Here is a 16,475-nt window from a genome sequence, read left to right on the forward strand (position 1 = left end):
GTTTTTGATTAAGCTGTTTAAATTCATTTACATAATAACCAATCAACATTGTCTTGGAACGGTGAAAATTCTCATATTTTTCATAAGCATTGAACATTGCTTGATCTGCAGTAATACCATAAAGTTTTTTTAATTTATTAACAAGTTTATTTAAACCATCGTATTCATTCAATTATTCTTTCATTAAGGCTGAAAATGCCTGGCATACTTTTGAATTTAAACTCAACTAAACAACTGGCCCTTGTTTCTTCTTTGGAAGTTCTGTAACTACTTCCCATAATTCCAGATCATGTACAAATGCATCAAAATCTCCATCTTCAAAAAATTGGGGCAATCCATACTTTTTTTGCCATCATGATTGTTCCAGTTGCCATCTTATTATACAACCTGGTACCAGAATGTAAATAGATCTTTATTCTTAATTATGGCATAAAGCCGTACATGTAAACCTAAAAGATATAATGAACATAATGACAGCACTTGCTTTCATTACCAATAAATTATCAAATGCCATGTTATAACAGTACATACAAGCAAACGTATGTTATGTTTGTTAAAAAACAACTAAAAAGCTTTCTCACCTCATTTCGTTTTAAACTGTCAAAAACTTAGGTGTAATAACGATTTTTTATGCCACTGGAAACTTACGTATTTTCTTAAAAAACCGTAAGAAGGCTTTCTAAGGAAGTTTAAACATTGTTGAAATTTGTTTAGAAACTGTCTAAAAGCATTTTTTTGCTTACAAAACCATCGAGAGGGTTTTTATGAAACTCGAATATTGCTGTATTCTGTTTTAAAACCATTAGAACGTTTTCTTACAAAAATTTAAAGGTGAATAATATGTTGTAACAATACTGCATACTAAAGATATTCCACGCTGCTAGAAAAATAATGTTATAGCTCGATGCTATTATAATTGCATCATATTTTGCAAATTGAAGTGTATTGTTATTCAACTATATATACCTTCAATGCGATTGTTTTCTTTCTAGAATTGAAGATCATGATGACTTGATGCCAATTTTTGATAAACATAACAATCACCTAACAAAAATTTATGGTAAATTTTAACTGTGATTTATTCTCGATTTTATCATATTAACCGTGGTTTTATTTTGCAGTAATTCAGTATTATTAAATTTAAACTTATAAGTATATTGAAGAAAAATGATAAAAGCTTTAAAAAATTAGAATTTTTTAATTGTGGTCATGATTAATGCAAAGTTTTGCTATCTAGTTGTTTTGTTATTTCTTTTACATTTAGGAGAATATTTTCTTGCTGAATTAATCGAAGCCCAAGATAATGATAATAAATGCATTGTAGGGGATGTAAGTGTGTTTTTTTCTTCCTAAATTTGCTTGTCATTTACTTAGTGCTGTGAAATTTTAAAAATCGATGATGCTTCCAGAGAAGGAAGAATATTTTGAAGGTTGTTTCATTACTGTTTTGCTCTCAAATAGGTAAATGGGACTGCAGTGGGTTTTATGAGTGTATCAACAAACGTGAACACATCTATACTGAAAGAAAATTTCGAACTTGAAGTTTTTAATTACTTTTTAAAGAAAATTGAAAGGAAAAAAGAAGGTAATGTAACAAATCAAGAAGTTTTGTGATTTGTTTTATTATGGCTTTATTTTGCCACATGGTAAAAGATCTTCTTGATGCGCAAAAAATGTAAACATCGCACACCCAAAACCTTCTTTTGTTTCTATATTTCTAGGATTTTTAATATCCAACAGGTATTCGTTTTACTTTAAGCAGCTTGGGAAAAAAACTTAATAATATTACTTTTTTATTTTTCAATTATATGTTAAGTTTTTGGTAAATTGGTAATTTTGGTAATGCACTGTTATGTGTGTACGACCTTGAAATAATCTGCTTTGTATTTACTGCTCATTTTAGTCATACATGAAAAAAAAGAAGAGCCAAGCAGAACTAGGTAATTGGTAACTTGTTGGATCATATATTTCTGCATGTATATATGTCATCGTTCCAGATTATAACTTTTGTTTGTTACCTTTATTTCTTTAGTCTTACACCATCAAATCAAGAAGAAAGCTTGGACACAGAAACTTGTTAGCTACCTAATTTTCTTTTTCTTCTGTCTATGATATTATCGCATGTTCCTTTGTATGCTGCTATGAACAATGATTTTTTGCTTTCAGCTCATGAATTAACCACACCAACACCAACAAAGTGAGTTTTTGAGAAATCTCTTTTAAATCTCTTACTGTTTAGGTAGATCGATAAACCCTGAGCTTTTCCAAGCTTCTAAAATAATATCATACACAATTTTGTTAAGTACCTTTCGTTTTGTTTTGAAATCTTACCTAGTGATTCAAAGTGGAGACTTTTTTGAGGAATTAAATACTAAATGGTACTTTCCTATATGCCAACCTGCGTTTTATGCTTATGCTGCATAAATTATGATGTCATATTTAAATTTTCTGTCATCAGTAATTTTAGACTTTTTAGGAGGTGCGCATTCACCACAAAATTAAGAGGCCTGAAATGAGCAAACAAGTGTCACTGACTTAGCAAGACTTATTGCCTCCTATCTAGGGGTAGTGTGGCCATTGAGTTATATTTTATATTTTAGACTTTTTTATTAGTATTATAGTAAAAAGTATTTCCTGTTTAATATATATATATATATATTGAAACATATCTTGAATTTGCCCCAAATCACGCATGTCGAGAATTTAGTTGTTTTTTTTCCTCATTACTTTCTTCTGGAATAATAATAAATTTTCCAAGTCCTAGAACTTGTTTCCTTCTTACTTTTGCGTTTTGCAGAAAAAAATGTCATAAGTTTTTTTTATTCCTTGGCTTCCATTAGTAATTTGTACCACATCAAAATATGATTTTTGATAACACTTTTTCTTTAAATTTAATCCTTGTCTGAATTATAACATTTTTAAAATTATCTGACCATATTTCATGTCATTTTGTGAAAAATAATACCCACAAAATTTTTGCAAACAATTCCTAAACATTAATACCTGCTTTGTCCTGCAATAGTTAGTACCATTATGAAAAAATGGACCAAAATAAAGCTGATTTAGAGCAAGAGTAACAAAGTTATGTCCATTTGATGCCTTGAAAAAAGTTTCAACATCTAAGCAACATCAGTAACAAGGAAGAACAGTCCTTAAAAGTGGATAAATTGTTTAGTGCCATGACAAAATCATAGAAATATATTTTATTTTTTTACAGTAGTATGCTGTGTATAACGTTTGTGTTCTTGTTTTTTGATACAGTACTTGTTAGTAATGTTTTCATGGTTTAATTTAAGTACTCTTATTATAGTCGACTTCGATCCCCAATGTCAAGAAATAGAGGTAAGTAAATGTTTTATATTTTCCAACCCTCTCTTCCATTAGCTTATTTCATCAATTTTGTGTTGTGATGCAAATATGTTAATATGTAAAATATGTTAATATGTATAATCTAATTGAATCATAACTTTGTAATATGTATTAGCTTCACCTATTAAATCTGCAAGAAGTGTAAAGTTAAGTTCATCGCATTTAGAAGAGAGGTTAGTTATTCACACTTTGTGACATTTGACATTCTTATGTTGTTGAATACTTACTTTATTTACCTTTACTTTAGACCTTCTTCTAGCAAGAAGAAGGAACAGGAACCTGAGGTAATTGTTTGTCTCGATTATTTTCTGTATTAATAAACGTATTCTGTGTGTTCAAAATGACTTTGCACAGCTTCAGTCCAGATCGCTAGCAAAGTAGATCATTTACTGATGGTTAACCCAGGGATTTTTTTCATGGGTTCATAACTAGTTGTCATATATTTACTGTTATAACACATTGACTAGTGGAGGATTTTTCCATAGTTTTGCTTTTGCAAATAAAAGGATGCATTTATTTGATAAACCTATACCGTAAATGATTGATTAAGCACCCAAGGGCTTATTTGTAAAATGGGTTTTGGGGGAGGGGGCTTATTCGGTAGGGGGCTTAAAAAATTATGCAAAAATCTAGTGTGCTAAAAAATAAAAACAACGATTTTAACACAACATATCTTTGTAAAAGTATAATAAAAACAAACACTAATCGATCTCAATATCACTATCGCCTTCTTCGTCCTCGTCTACGATCATCTCTAAAGGAGCTGCATCAATCATTTCTTCGGCATCTTGGATAAATGGGTTGTCTTCTGTCTCGTTTAACAGTTGTATTTGTTCATTGAGCATTGCAAGACCATCCTGACAGGGTTGATGCTCTTTGAAACAATGGATCTCTTTATCCTTGCTCCCATCAGTAGCCGATGTTAAGGCACACGCTTTGAACGATTCACATATTAATTCAGCTGGCAGCTCCTTCCAGGAAACAAGAATCCAGTTTACAATTGTGCTGCGAGGCGGAGGTTTCATATTCCTGCCATAAGTTACTTGATGAATTCTGACGGTTTCAAGCCATTCATCGTATTTCTCTATGCAATATGCTTTAAACGGCTTGTTCCAACTAACATCCGGTGCCTGAATATATTTAGTCCAGCCTCCAGGGACCAAAACGGTGTCAATCTTTTTAGCTTCAGGAGATGCCCCAATAACTGGCATTAAATGACACTCATATGTATCCCAAGCTAACAATCTGTGTTTAAAGCTAAATTGTCTGAGAACAGTATTCGTCCAACTAACTGTTAGATCGGTATTCATCCATCCGTTTGTCGAGGAAGCTATTATGCACCTATTTCCAGTTATTTCGTTTCATAAATTTAAAAAGCCAACCATTTGTTGCTTCAAATTTTTTCGTCATACCTATCTGGATAGACAGTAATTGTTTACTTCCTGATAAGTTTCCTTGACAAACAATCCATTCTAATACTTTTTCCTCCATTTCACCGCTCAACGGTTTTCTGCCAGCCCCTTGTAAACGTTTTCTTTTCTTGTTACTAACTGACTTTGAAAGTTCTTGTAAGTCATCCTTTTTTTCTTCCAATCACGAATATAATGGCAGTCAACTTTATATTTCACCGCAGCAGCCCCAATTGATTTTTTTCTGCAAAGTCAACAACTTCAAGTTTAAACTTAATCGTATAAGAACTTTTTTCTCTCCTTTGTGAGAAGTTGTTGTTGGTTCTTCTAGTTCCATTTTCGCAATGAAAATGAAAAAAATTGAAACAAAATTCTATTCAAAAACGAAACATTCGAATTACTTAAACATTTGAATTGGAATTCACAGAGCGAGAACGATACGAATATAACGTTGGTTTTATTTGTCACGACGAATAAAACTTTCAGAGTTGTTTAGAGCATTGTCAGTATCAATTGAGTTCCAGACAGCTATTCGTGGACATCATATTTATAAAGACGCTTGGGCACCAAATATTGGACAAAAATTAATATGCAAAACAGACACCCGGGAAGAAGCAATCCAATATGATCAAAATGCTATTGGCGTTTTTAAATCAACTGATGAAGTAACACTACTGGTTGGACATCTACCAATAGAAATTTCTTGTTTACTTACAAACTTTTTAAACCCAGCACCTGAAAACAAACTTGAAGCATTTGTGGTTGGAAAGAGAAAAAGGGAGGTCGGACTTGTTGTTCCAGCAAAGTATGATGCTTAACAGGGAGCAAGATTTTCGGAATTATATTGTTCGACAAATTGAAAGAAAAAAAAGAAAAACACCCTAACTTTGAATTGGATATTATAACCGCGAGTGTTATTAATACCTCAACCTGCGAAATAAATACCATTTAATCAATTGTTTATAGTAGTATTTTCTCAGTCCCTATCAACTATATTGAAATTACTGTTAATTCGAATAAGCCCATGGGGTCTTATTCGGGAAGTGGGGGGCTTATTTGTCAAAATGAGTTTTGGGGAGGGGGCTTATTCGGGAGGGGGGTTATTCGGGAGGGGGATTATTCGGGAGTGGGGGTTATTTGGAAGTGGGGGCTTACACGATCATTTACGGTATGTTAATAATGATCTCTTGTTATTTTAGGTTCAATACATTACTGAAGTATTTGATGTGGAGAGTGTATTTTGTATACAGCTCTACTGTATTGATGAAAAATATGAAGCAAGGTCAAATTTCAATTTTTACCAACATTTTTTACCTTAATGTTATGTTGCCAGAATTAGTATAAGTCCCTGCTAAATTTAAAATGAAGGTCTCTCATTCTGGTTTATCACTAGTCATATATATAAATCATGTTGACTATATTAGGGGGAAATGATAGAATTGAATTGCAGAGTAATTTATATAATTCTGAATTTTGCCTTTAATGTTTTGCAAATAAGTTATTATCATCAAATATTTTAAAGGGGAAGTTAAGCCAAAAGTTATTTTTGATGTTTAATTCAACTAGTCTGTATAATTAAGAGACGCCAGTTATATCCGTCCTTTTCTAGGTTATTTGATTTGAAATTATAATTTAACTACATTAGCTTCACAAATTTTAAAAATTTTAGTGACCACTTTTCATTTCAAATTAATGTATTGACGTCTTGAGTTCAAGTGTCTTGATAATATTGAAGACAACTTTTTACTTATTATTAACGAAAAGACTACATCATCCACATTGCCATTTACAAGTACACAGACTTTGCATATTAATATATAGGACTCTTTCTAATTTAAATATTACCAGCATACCAGTATACCCATTTATATTTATCCACCAATATCCCCATACATATCAATTCATTCTTGTCCTGTTATCAAGTGCATTCTAAATGCAGTCTTTTATACAGTGGCGTTATAATAGTGTCAAAAATATCATATGTGACTTTATAATAATTCCTTTCTCTTTGTATAACTGTTTTTTTTTTGGTTTGTGTTTATAGGTCTATTGATTTCTTACCTGTCATATTTGATCTCTTTAAAGTAAGTCTTAAATAACGTTTTTTATACTTGAAGCATGATGTGGTCATTGGATAATCAGGCAAACTTGATACATAATTATGTAAAATAGACTGATTTGTAAATTGTTCTTATTTTGTCTTTTCTTAATCATAACACAAGAAAATTTGCAAATTTCTGTGCCTTTATAATGCCTGCAAAATTAACTTTGTATTAATTTGTTTTTAAAAATCGCAAATTGTACTTTTTCCCTTATTTAGGACTAAGTCTATCATTAGCACTTAGTGCTAGAATAATGTTGAATAATTACTAGAGAATAAAAAAAATAATTTTTACAGCTTTTCATTATCAAATATTTAATGCTGTTTTGGTTTTGGATAATTTACATGCTTTTCTTTTTTGTAGGACAAAGATTTTGCCATAATAACTGTACCTCATACAGTTCCAGAGTTTCCACTGATACAAGCCTTTCAGGTTTATCCTTTGCACTCATCTTAAAACTAACCAATAGTTGTAATTTATCCTTTGCACTCATCTTAAAACTAACCACTAGTTGTAATGCTAAGTCTGTGAATCATGTTGTACATTTTTCGAAAATTCTAGAACATTCGTTTGTTGTTTTGGAACATAACAACTTCTGAACTTTCCACATTTATAGCATAAGATAAAATTTATCAATATTGTTCATTTTTTTATATGTAACTTATAGTAACAATTATAATAAAGAAATCATGTCTTAGAATATAGTCTTTTAAACAAACAGTCCTTAAAAATTATGTATGTCATGTGTGAAGTTTGTACTAGTAATCTGTGTTATGTATAAGATACTTGTAAGGAAAATAGGGAAAATTCTGTCATTAAGGTGTCCAGAATTAGAAGGAATATATTGACTAAGTTATCCCACAGATCATGATCAATGTTATTAATTTATTATTGTTTTTATTCTTAGCGAGTTTCACCAAAATCAAATAGTGTGTTACCGCAAGAGCTATATATCTTCAATAGAAATGGATTGCGACGGTATGTAGTTTTTTTTTGTTTACAACATTAACAATAAAGTCAACAGTTGTTTCTTGCACACATTGAACTTTAGATCATTTCAAGTACGTACTTGCCGAACTGGGGACTTTGACAGCATTAAAAGTTTAACTGAGACAATATGTGGACATGCTGATATTTTGAAGTGAGTAAAGGTGCTTTTTGTTATTCGTACGTACCTGTAATAATGCTGCTTAATGTTAGATAGCATATATGCAGCATATGCAATCGTGGTTACATTCTCATATTATGATTTGTTTATGTCATGTTTGTTGTTTTTAGGGATGTAAAGCAATACAATGATTACCGAAGAGATGAGGTAGTTAAATTTCACCTATATTACTCTGTTCATTACTGTTAAGGAAGCTTACGGTTTGATGTTTTATGATAGTATGTTGTTGCTGCTTTATCGAAATTATTTGGGTACCATGTCAAGTGTTCTCTAGATTTGCTTCTGATAAATTTGGTATAAATAAATTTTTAAAAAATGCAATATATCTGCACTGTTTTATTGTGTATTCAGCTTGTTAAAATCGAACTTTTAAATGTGGTTTCTGTGTTAGGATGGTGTAAGAATCTATGCTTATGTTGCTGAAGTCATTGGACAGATAGTTGGGGTCTGCATTTTTCGACAAGAGAAAGTAAGAAGGTGTTTCAAGTGCCAACGAGTATATGATTTTCTTCTGAAAGATTTTACTTAAGACATCCATTCCTGCGAAGGGGGTTTTAGCGCATTTAAAGATCCCATTCGAGCTATGAAAGTCATGCCAGTACAGCAATAGCTCAACTAGACAACCGCCTAAGATATCAATCCTATTCCCATGCTAAATGCTAAGCAGAAAGGATAGATTCACACTTTTATAGTCTCTGGTATGATGCGGCCGGGGTTTGAACCCAAGTCCTCTTGCACCGGAAGCGAACGCTCTACCAATAGGCTACCATTCTAATTCCTTATTATGTTAAATATGACTTTGAATTAAAGAGAAATCACTTGTTAACACAAAACACTAAAGCACCTACGACAATAATACAAGAGTTAATGTAGATATTTTTTATGTTTTAGGACATTGAGTATATTCGTTCACATTACAACATTGAAGATTTTGTTTACTATCGTCTCCATGAATCGAATGAGCATGTTCACTTGCATCACTTTGTTTTAAATCCAATATTTCAACATTTTTCTAAATACTTTTTAAAGGCATGTACATTTTGTTTTATGTTTTATTGCATTTCAAAATAACTTTTCTTGCATACATTATTTGTGATCAACAATATTCTATCTAAAATTGATACTTGTAATCCAATAATGTTAGTTTTCTAGGGGTAACACTAAAAATTAGGGCTAAAAACATGTGCAATATTGAACAACATGAGGTGAAGTTACTCAATTTTTCAACTCAAAAGACAATACTGAATAAAGATACTAAAATAAATAAATAAATAAATAAATAAATAAATAAATAAATAAATAAATAAATAAATAAATAAATAAATAAATAAATAAATAAATATGTAAATATGTAAATATGTAAATATGTAAATATGTAAATATGTAAATATGTAAATATGTAAATATGTAAATATGTAAATATGTAAATATGTAAATATGTAAATATGTAAATATGTAAATATGTAAATAAGTAAATAAGTAAATAAATAAATAAATAAATAAATAAATAAATAAATAAGTAAATAAATAAGTAAATAAATAAATAAATAAATGAACAAATGAATGAATAAATAAATATAAATAATAAAATAGTGAGCACAAATTGCACATTTTTTTGTTTTTAAAAATGGTTTGAAAGGATTACAGGTTTGTTCGCAATTTTGAATTTGTGTCCCAACCTGCTAATTGAAATTCTTTAGTTATTTTTTTTTCTATTTGTTGTAATTTTCCTTATTTTTTTTTATCTTCAGGAGATTTTTTATCTTTCTAAAGCATCATGCATGTATTACCTGCTTTATACACAAAGCAATGAGAAAAAGGTAGGAATGTACCGTTTTTGTTAATCTCTGTTCGTGCTTTTACATTCCTTGACGCGTTTTGTGAGTAGTCTTTTAATAAACACAGAAAGATTTGTGTATTGAAATAATTTATAGATTCTAGAGCTTGTTTTTTGATCTCACCTTCTCTCCAAATGTATATAAAATTTGAGCTTACAACATTTGTCATTTGACAAAACATAACAAAATTTAAGTTGTTAGATTTGTGTTGTAATTTTGAAGTTACAGTCAATTTCTTCAATTTGAGTCCGGATTTAAACTTTTATTACTAGACAGTGGTTACCAAAACCACGCTCGTAGTTCAAACCCTCTGTAATTCTGCGAGCCAGCAGCATAATTTCGTGCAATTCTTATTAGCATGTTCTTTCATTTGGCTCTGAAGCTCTTTTTTGATTTTTTTACACTTTTTTTTCATCCCCTTTATTTGCCATAAATTATGTGAAATACAACCGTGCCAAACCTTAACATTGGTGTAATTCTTTATACAATCATTTAAAAATAGCATTAGAAGCCAGAATAGCATTTGGCCTCTTTTTAAAAAAATGAATATAGGCTCTTATAAAGCCGAAATATTGTTGTAGATTATTATAAAATAGTTGAAATGCAATCATGCATTTCAACTATTTTATAATAATCGAACAATGATTACTTACTAAATATAAAGAATGGCTCTTACTTGTACATGTTACCTTGTGCTTCTTTAATTTTACACATTGGTTGACTATTCAGATAATATACATATAGTCTTGAACACTCATCATATGTTTTAGAATACGAAGCCACATAGTTTGATAACCTGCCTAAATGATATGGTACCAGTAAGGTAAATTTAAACTTATTAACTAACTGTTTCCTGATTTTAATACATCCAACTGATCAATATTCCAATGAGACAACTGTTAGATTTTTCCTTCTTTAGGTCTTTATATAATTAAATAAGTGTGTAATGAATGTAGTAATTCAAACTTTTTTGTTACAATGTTTTTTTATTGTTTTGTTGTACTGAATTTACCAAATATCTTATATAATATATTTTTATGTAATTTTAGTGCACGACGTCAAATAATCTATCCCGTGGAAGATTTAATGGGGAACTCACCCGTAGAACAAGTTCTGTATCATAAGGTAAGGATTAGTTATGAGCCATGTGGAATAATCCACCGTATTCAGAACATTGTTTCTGGAGACACATGTCTGTTTTGATGCAATCACTGGTCTTGCCATATTTATGGAAAAATAAGACGTTTGTCAAAGCGACTTTTAGGCAATGTGACTATTTTGCGTCCCAGGTAGAGCTTTTTCTCGTGTACCCGAAGCATATGTAGATTAAACATTGTAATTGCTATATTTAATTTTTAGGAGCCATACGCTTTGTATCACATGAACAGAAAACTAACATTGGAACCAAAAGTAATATTTTATTGTTAATATTTACTTCAGCTAACCATAAATACAGAACCTTAAATTAGGAAAATGTGAATAGGTGTATAGTATTAATAATGAAATTTCTTATGAGAAAATACTAATTTTACGTGAAGCGACTCTCTTAACCAACCGATGCTCTTTAAGGTGGTTGTGAACATTCGAATTGTGGTTGTTGGTGCTTCAGATACTGCTTTATCAGCACTGCAAACACTAGTTTTCTGGTAAGGATGTCAGACAATTAGATATATATTTTCCAATACGTATTGGAAACGGGCAAGCACCTGCATTATCACTTTTTATGTAACAACATAGGTACATCGTCATATTTATATATTAAAATAAAAATTTATAGCCCACATTTGAATTTCAACAACTTGATTTTAATATCTGAAACAGAAGCATTTGAAATCGATGGTGCGTTTGATAATCTGAAAAATGCATTTATACCTCAAAGGTAAGAAATTAACACAAAAATCTATGTGTAACATACACTTTGATTGTTTACCATGCACTTTAATTTGTGAAATCAATGTTTGATCTATCTGACACAACAAGCACTCTTTTGTTGGCGTTTTCTTGTTTATCTAGTTGTTTTCAGGCATGGACATTAAATAAAAAAAATTGAATGTTTTTTGTCTTGAGATCATAAAAAGTTTCTTAAAATCCCACAAGCTGTTCCAAGATTATGGAGCAACAATTCTGTTTGTAAGATATTACTCTGCTTTTTTTCTTAGTTTTGATTTCAACAGCAAACAGAAGGCCTTGAAATCTCTTAAGACTTGGGTAAATTTTGTGAAAGGGAAATTAACAAGAATTGACAGGTATCATGTGTTATTGTTTTTGAAAGAAAAAAATAATATAATTATTATCTTATAAAGTTATTGCCTAAAGTAAACGACATGTTTCAAGTGAAAACTACTCTGTTGTACTTTTTGCTCAACTTTTGTTTTAATCTAGCTAAAACTCATTATTTCACTTTAGAAAAAACAAATGTCTTACAATAGATGGTTCACATAAAGTTCCCTATGACCAGCTTCTGTTGTGTACGGGTGAACAATACCATGCAACAATACCTACAGGTGCAGATGTTGAACAACTAGTCACAACTAGTGAAGCTGTACAAATAAAACGACGTCAGGTGAGCTAGTCATGTTTTATTCCAAAAACAAACCAGGATTTCTTTGATTAATACCTGACATGTGCAAGAGTAATCGTTTAAAATGAAAACACCGAGGTGATAACTGTGAATATACGTTTCACAAGGCTTTAAAGGGACCTAACACAAAAAATTATTCTAATGTTTGATTAATAAGCAACTCTTAGAAAATTAAAATAATCAAGACACCAGCCACTATGCAGTTTTTAAATGCACATGCTGACTAACTTATCACATTATCGATAACGTTGTCGTATGGTCAAATTAACATGCTTTCAAGATTTTCCAAACCTAAATATCGTAAGAAAAAAAAGAGATTTTTTAAAAAAAAAATCAAAAAACTGAAGGAGCGACTTTTATCCTGTGTGACAGGGTTTCTTTCAAAGAAAGTTTGACACCTATTTTTTTAAGCTGATATATTTTGTAAGCTGATAATTGTCACCCCGTGTGTAAGCAAACCATGAAGTTTACTGTGTTAGTTACTTGAATGTTTTTTATTATTATTATTATTATTATTATTATTATTATTATTATTATTATTATTATTATTATTATTATTATTATTATTATTATTATTATTATTATTATTATTATTATTATTATTATTATTATTATTATTATTATTATTATTATTATTATTATTATTATTATTATTATTATTATTATTATTATTATTATTATTATTATTATTATTATATTTACACTGGATAAAAACACTTCAACTAATAATCTTTCCCTAAATAAGTGAAAATCTTTTTCAAAATGATGAAAATCTCTTTCAAAATGGTAACCATATTTTTCAAAAAATAGAAAATCTCTTCCAAAAAAGAAAAAAAACTTTTTAAAATGGTAAAATATCTCTCGACTACAAAAACACAGCCAAAGGTTATGGCCGCAAGGCGTAAAAAAGGCTTGGTAACGAGATACAAGACCTCATCTCTCTAATGTTCAGAAAATGTCAATATTCAAATAAGTAGTTGTGGAGACAAAAGAAAAAAACGCTATAAAATTTTTTGACGAAAAGTTAAAGTAAAAGTCTTAAGATGATGGATGACCTATAGAAAGGCAATTACAATAATATGGCGTCAAGGTTTCTATCCCAAAATATTACGTAAAGCTAACTTAAAAATGCTTAGTTATAAAACTTTTAAAACTCTTCTTTTGTTTTCGTAAGTACGGTACTGGTGTGGGTTGTGCCGCATTGTTTAGACATTCGAGCGGTGCAAAGGTGTAAGTTAACTCGTAATTCTGCTTTTTTATATTTTGATAATGGTTGGTTAACTAGGTGGGCTAAGCTAAGAAAATATGTCTTCCTATTTTGACTAATTATCATGTAGCAACACCAATAAGGGGGATGATCTACCTTTTTGGTTTATTCATATACACATATATATTTTCTTCTGTATTTAGGTAAAACTAGTACAGCATTGTCTTATATATTCAGGAGTTTATATCCTGCTTTTATTTCTATTTTTGCTTCTTTTATTAGCCGCCTGAAGTTTTTAAACCAGAAAACGTATTCGTCCTGAATGATTTGCAGCAATGCTTCCAAGTTCAAGAATGGCTAAAAAATTCTTTTAAAACAGGTTGATTATATTTAGTTCGTGTGTTTAACATGAAATCATGAAGTTTACAAATAGTTTTTCTGTACGGCAAAATTTATTTAGAATTGCTGCACCTCTCTGAAACTAATCCTTCTCAAAACGCCCTAATTCTCCTCAAAAATCCTCAAATTTCCGCAATACTCCTTCATACTCTATTTTTCAATTCTCCTTAATTTTGGGAATTCTTCTTACACTTTGCAAGTCTCCTCTACAGGTACATCCCTAACAGCTTCCTCCTTAAATTTTCCCGCTTTTCGTGTCGCAGCGTACTGGATGTTTTTTTTTAAACGCAGATAAGTGCTACATGGGTACAGCAATAATAAGTTCTTTAATCAAATATTGTTAATTTCTTTAAAAAAATATGAAAATGTCTTCAAATCCTCAGTTTTGTTTATTAAAATACCTTCATTTTTAAAAAATGTTTTACCATTACCATTAAAGATCCTTAAATCTTTAAATTTGATTCCATAAAAAGAGTAAAAGCCCTTTTAATACTAAATCCTTGATTGATGGTATATAATTTGTAGTTTTATAAGTTGTTAATAATTATGTTAATACCTCAAAATACCTCAAAAGTTTATTTACTCATATCATTTTAAAGTTATGATTAAAGAGCTTAGTAAAACAATAATTTATAAACGGATAAGACCTAATTTTAGAGTAGTGGGCGGTAAATTCGTTAGTGTCTTCTTTCATTTAAACGTTCTCCTTCATCACCTCATTTGCATAAGTGTCTTTCCTCGAAGTTCAAAGTTTAGAAAGTACTCTGTGTGCGTAGTATAGAATTTATCGCAGTCATCTTGCGATGGGGTAATATGGGTGAAGTCAAAAAACGTAAAGTAAATTTACAATTATAGATAAAATCGTGGTATATGGCAATAGTATTGAAGCTTACACGTGTATCAATGGCTTGCTAACACAAGGTGTGGATGGTTGTTGTATTCATCATGTCCACTCACCATCTGTGCTACCATCTTGTTTTAATGAACCACATGTTGACGAAATTGTAAAACAAGAATTAGAAAAAGCTGGTAAGTTGACCTGATTGTGTTATGTAGCTATTCTGCTATGGTGTTCCCGTTATTTTGATGATCGAATCCTTTGTTTCATGATGTTGTTTACCATTCTCTTAAGACATGCAAAAATAATTAATACTGCGCGTTATCACCCTCGGTAGAAATCACACTGTTTAAATATTCAATCAACAATACTCTACATGTTCGTAGTTGTGTCGTGTGTGTTAAAATTTACTACCGCCACTTATCAAAACTACGCAAGCAAAAGAAGAGTAACCGAATACATCTTTAAAATGCACTTTTTTGTAAATTTTCATCTTGGTTTGTAAAGCATTTTATTATTTCCAACGTTTGTAATCAAGTTGACGGAAACGTTATCCCTTGAAGATTCAATTTTCCAAAAATTAAATAAACACCGCTTCAAATAACAAACGAAGTACTTTTCCTTTGTTATTCATAATTTAAATATTTGGTTGTTAAGATATAGTTTTGGCGTTTTTGCCTGTATTTGTGGAGAAATAATTTTGACTGATTAGAGATGGAAACAAGTTCCCTGTGCAAATTTCATAGTTTTTTGTCAAAGATAAAAGACACAAAAGCTTTATCATTGATGATTTTGTTAAACCTGATAAATATGCGAATTACTACAGCGCTGTTGTTCTGTATTAAAGTATTATTTTTTAACAGGCGTTCAATCCTATTATGGCTACACCTTAGCAAGATGGAACAACGATAGTAAGAATGAAGAAATTTTAAAAGTAGCGACCTTTACATCCGACACAAAGCCGCTATCACTGGAATGTCAGGTGAGGCCATTCTTTAAAGATGTAATAAAATTCTTAAGGTTTTCCTCTATTGTTACTGTATACCTTTTATTGATTTTATGAATGGACAGTAGATTTTTTGTATTTTTTTTTAACATACTTGGAAAGAATATATGTTGATAAGGCAGAACATTTCCAACTTATCCCAACAAAACGATAGACGCACTTTCGATATAACATACATATATTTTTGAGCTCTTTAATCAGGATAAAGTTTTAAACAATACTTGCTGGTAACATCCACATGACACCTTGTCGCATATTTCAAAACCTGGATGGATGTATTGTGAATTACGTAAAAACATTATCTACCTCGCCCACCTACCCACAATGCTATTAATAAGCCTAAAATTGTCAAAGAATATATCTAAAATTATATTAAAAAAAATTAAATCCCGCCATTTTCTTTTGTTAAGTTTTTTTTTTAGGCCTTTTTTTGCTTCGACAAGAAAAGTGTAGAATACAACGCGTTTAAAGGTGAAGTGGTTTTACTGTTTTTTGATTATATTCTTGAGCAATGTTACTTCTGGCTTGCTTGCTTTCAAAATTGCTTTTTTTCTCCTT

At 30.3% G+C, this 16,475-nt stretch overlaps 1 protein-coding gene across 2 annotated transcripts in view; it reads left to right on the forward strand.

The window, feature by feature from the left end:
- LOC130640741 (cilia- and flagella-associated protein 61-like) overlaps positions 1 to 16,475 on the forward strand; it is a 41,949-nt gene that overhangs the window by 11,750 nt on the left and 13,724 nt on the right. For both annotated transcript variants that reach the window (XM_057447269.1, XM_057447270.1), the window contains exons 6-34: positions 993 to 1,060; positions 1,265 to 1,329; positions 1,462 to 1,585; positions 1,904 to 1,940; positions 2,033 to 2,076; positions 2,167 to 2,197; positions 3,311 to 3,342; positions 3,485 to 3,542; positions 3,617 to 3,653; positions 5,978 to 6,060; positions 6,823 to 6,862; positions 7,244 to 7,312; positions 7,788 to 7,858; positions 7,932 to 8,021; positions 8,159 to 8,195; positions 8,440 to 8,517; positions 8,940 to 9,077; positions 9,800 to 9,868; positions 10,657 to 10,709; positions 10,936 to 11,011; positions 11,246 to 11,296; positions 11,456 to 11,532; positions 11,664 to 11,765; positions 12,046 to 12,132; positions 12,293 to 12,449; positions 13,957 to 14,053; positions 14,929 to 15,102; positions 15,775 to 15,893; positions 16,340 to 16,388. In XM_057447269.1, the coding sequence (XP_057303252.1) occupies positions 993 to 1,060; positions 1,265 to 1,329; positions 1,462 to 1,585; positions 1,904 to 1,940; positions 2,033 to 2,076; positions 2,167 to 2,197; positions 3,311 to 3,342; positions 3,485 to 3,542; positions 3,617 to 3,653; positions 5,978 to 6,060; positions 6,823 to 6,862; positions 7,244 to 7,312; positions 7,788 to 7,858; positions 7,932 to 8,021; positions 8,159 to 8,195; positions 8,440 to 8,517; positions 8,940 to 9,077; positions 9,800 to 9,868; positions 10,657 to 10,709; positions 10,936 to 11,011; positions 11,246 to 11,296; positions 11,456 to 11,532; positions 11,664 to 11,765; positions 12,046 to 12,132; positions 12,293 to 12,449; positions 13,957 to 14,053; positions 14,929 to 15,102; positions 15,775 to 15,893; positions 16,340 to 16,388 (2,213 nt within the window). The remainder of the gene's footprint in view (positions 1 to 992; positions 1,061 to 1,264; positions 1,330 to 1,461; positions 1,586 to 1,903; positions 1,941 to 2,032; positions 2,077 to 2,166; positions 2,198 to 3,310; positions 3,343 to 3,484; positions 3,543 to 3,616; positions 3,654 to 5,977; positions 6,061 to 6,822; positions 6,863 to 7,243; positions 7,313 to 7,787; positions 7,859 to 7,931; positions 8,022 to 8,158; positions 8,196 to 8,439; positions 8,518 to 8,939; positions 9,078 to 9,799; positions 9,869 to 10,656; positions 10,710 to 10,935; positions 11,012 to 11,245; positions 11,297 to 11,455; positions 11,533 to 11,663; positions 11,766 to 12,045; positions 12,133 to 12,292; positions 12,450 to 13,956; positions 14,054 to 14,928; positions 15,103 to 15,774; positions 15,894 to 16,339; positions 16,389 to 16,475) is intronic.

The sequence above is a fragment of the Hydractinia symbiolongicarpus genome, chromosome 4, assembly GCF_029227915.1.
Source record: "Hydractinia symbiolongicarpus strain clone_291-10 chromosome 4, HSymV2.1, whole genome shotgun sequence".
In the NCBI taxonomy this organism is placed as follows: domain Eukaryota; kingdom Metazoa; phylum Cnidaria; class Hydrozoa; order Anthoathecata; family Hydractiniidae; genus Hydractinia; species Hydractinia symbiolongicarpus.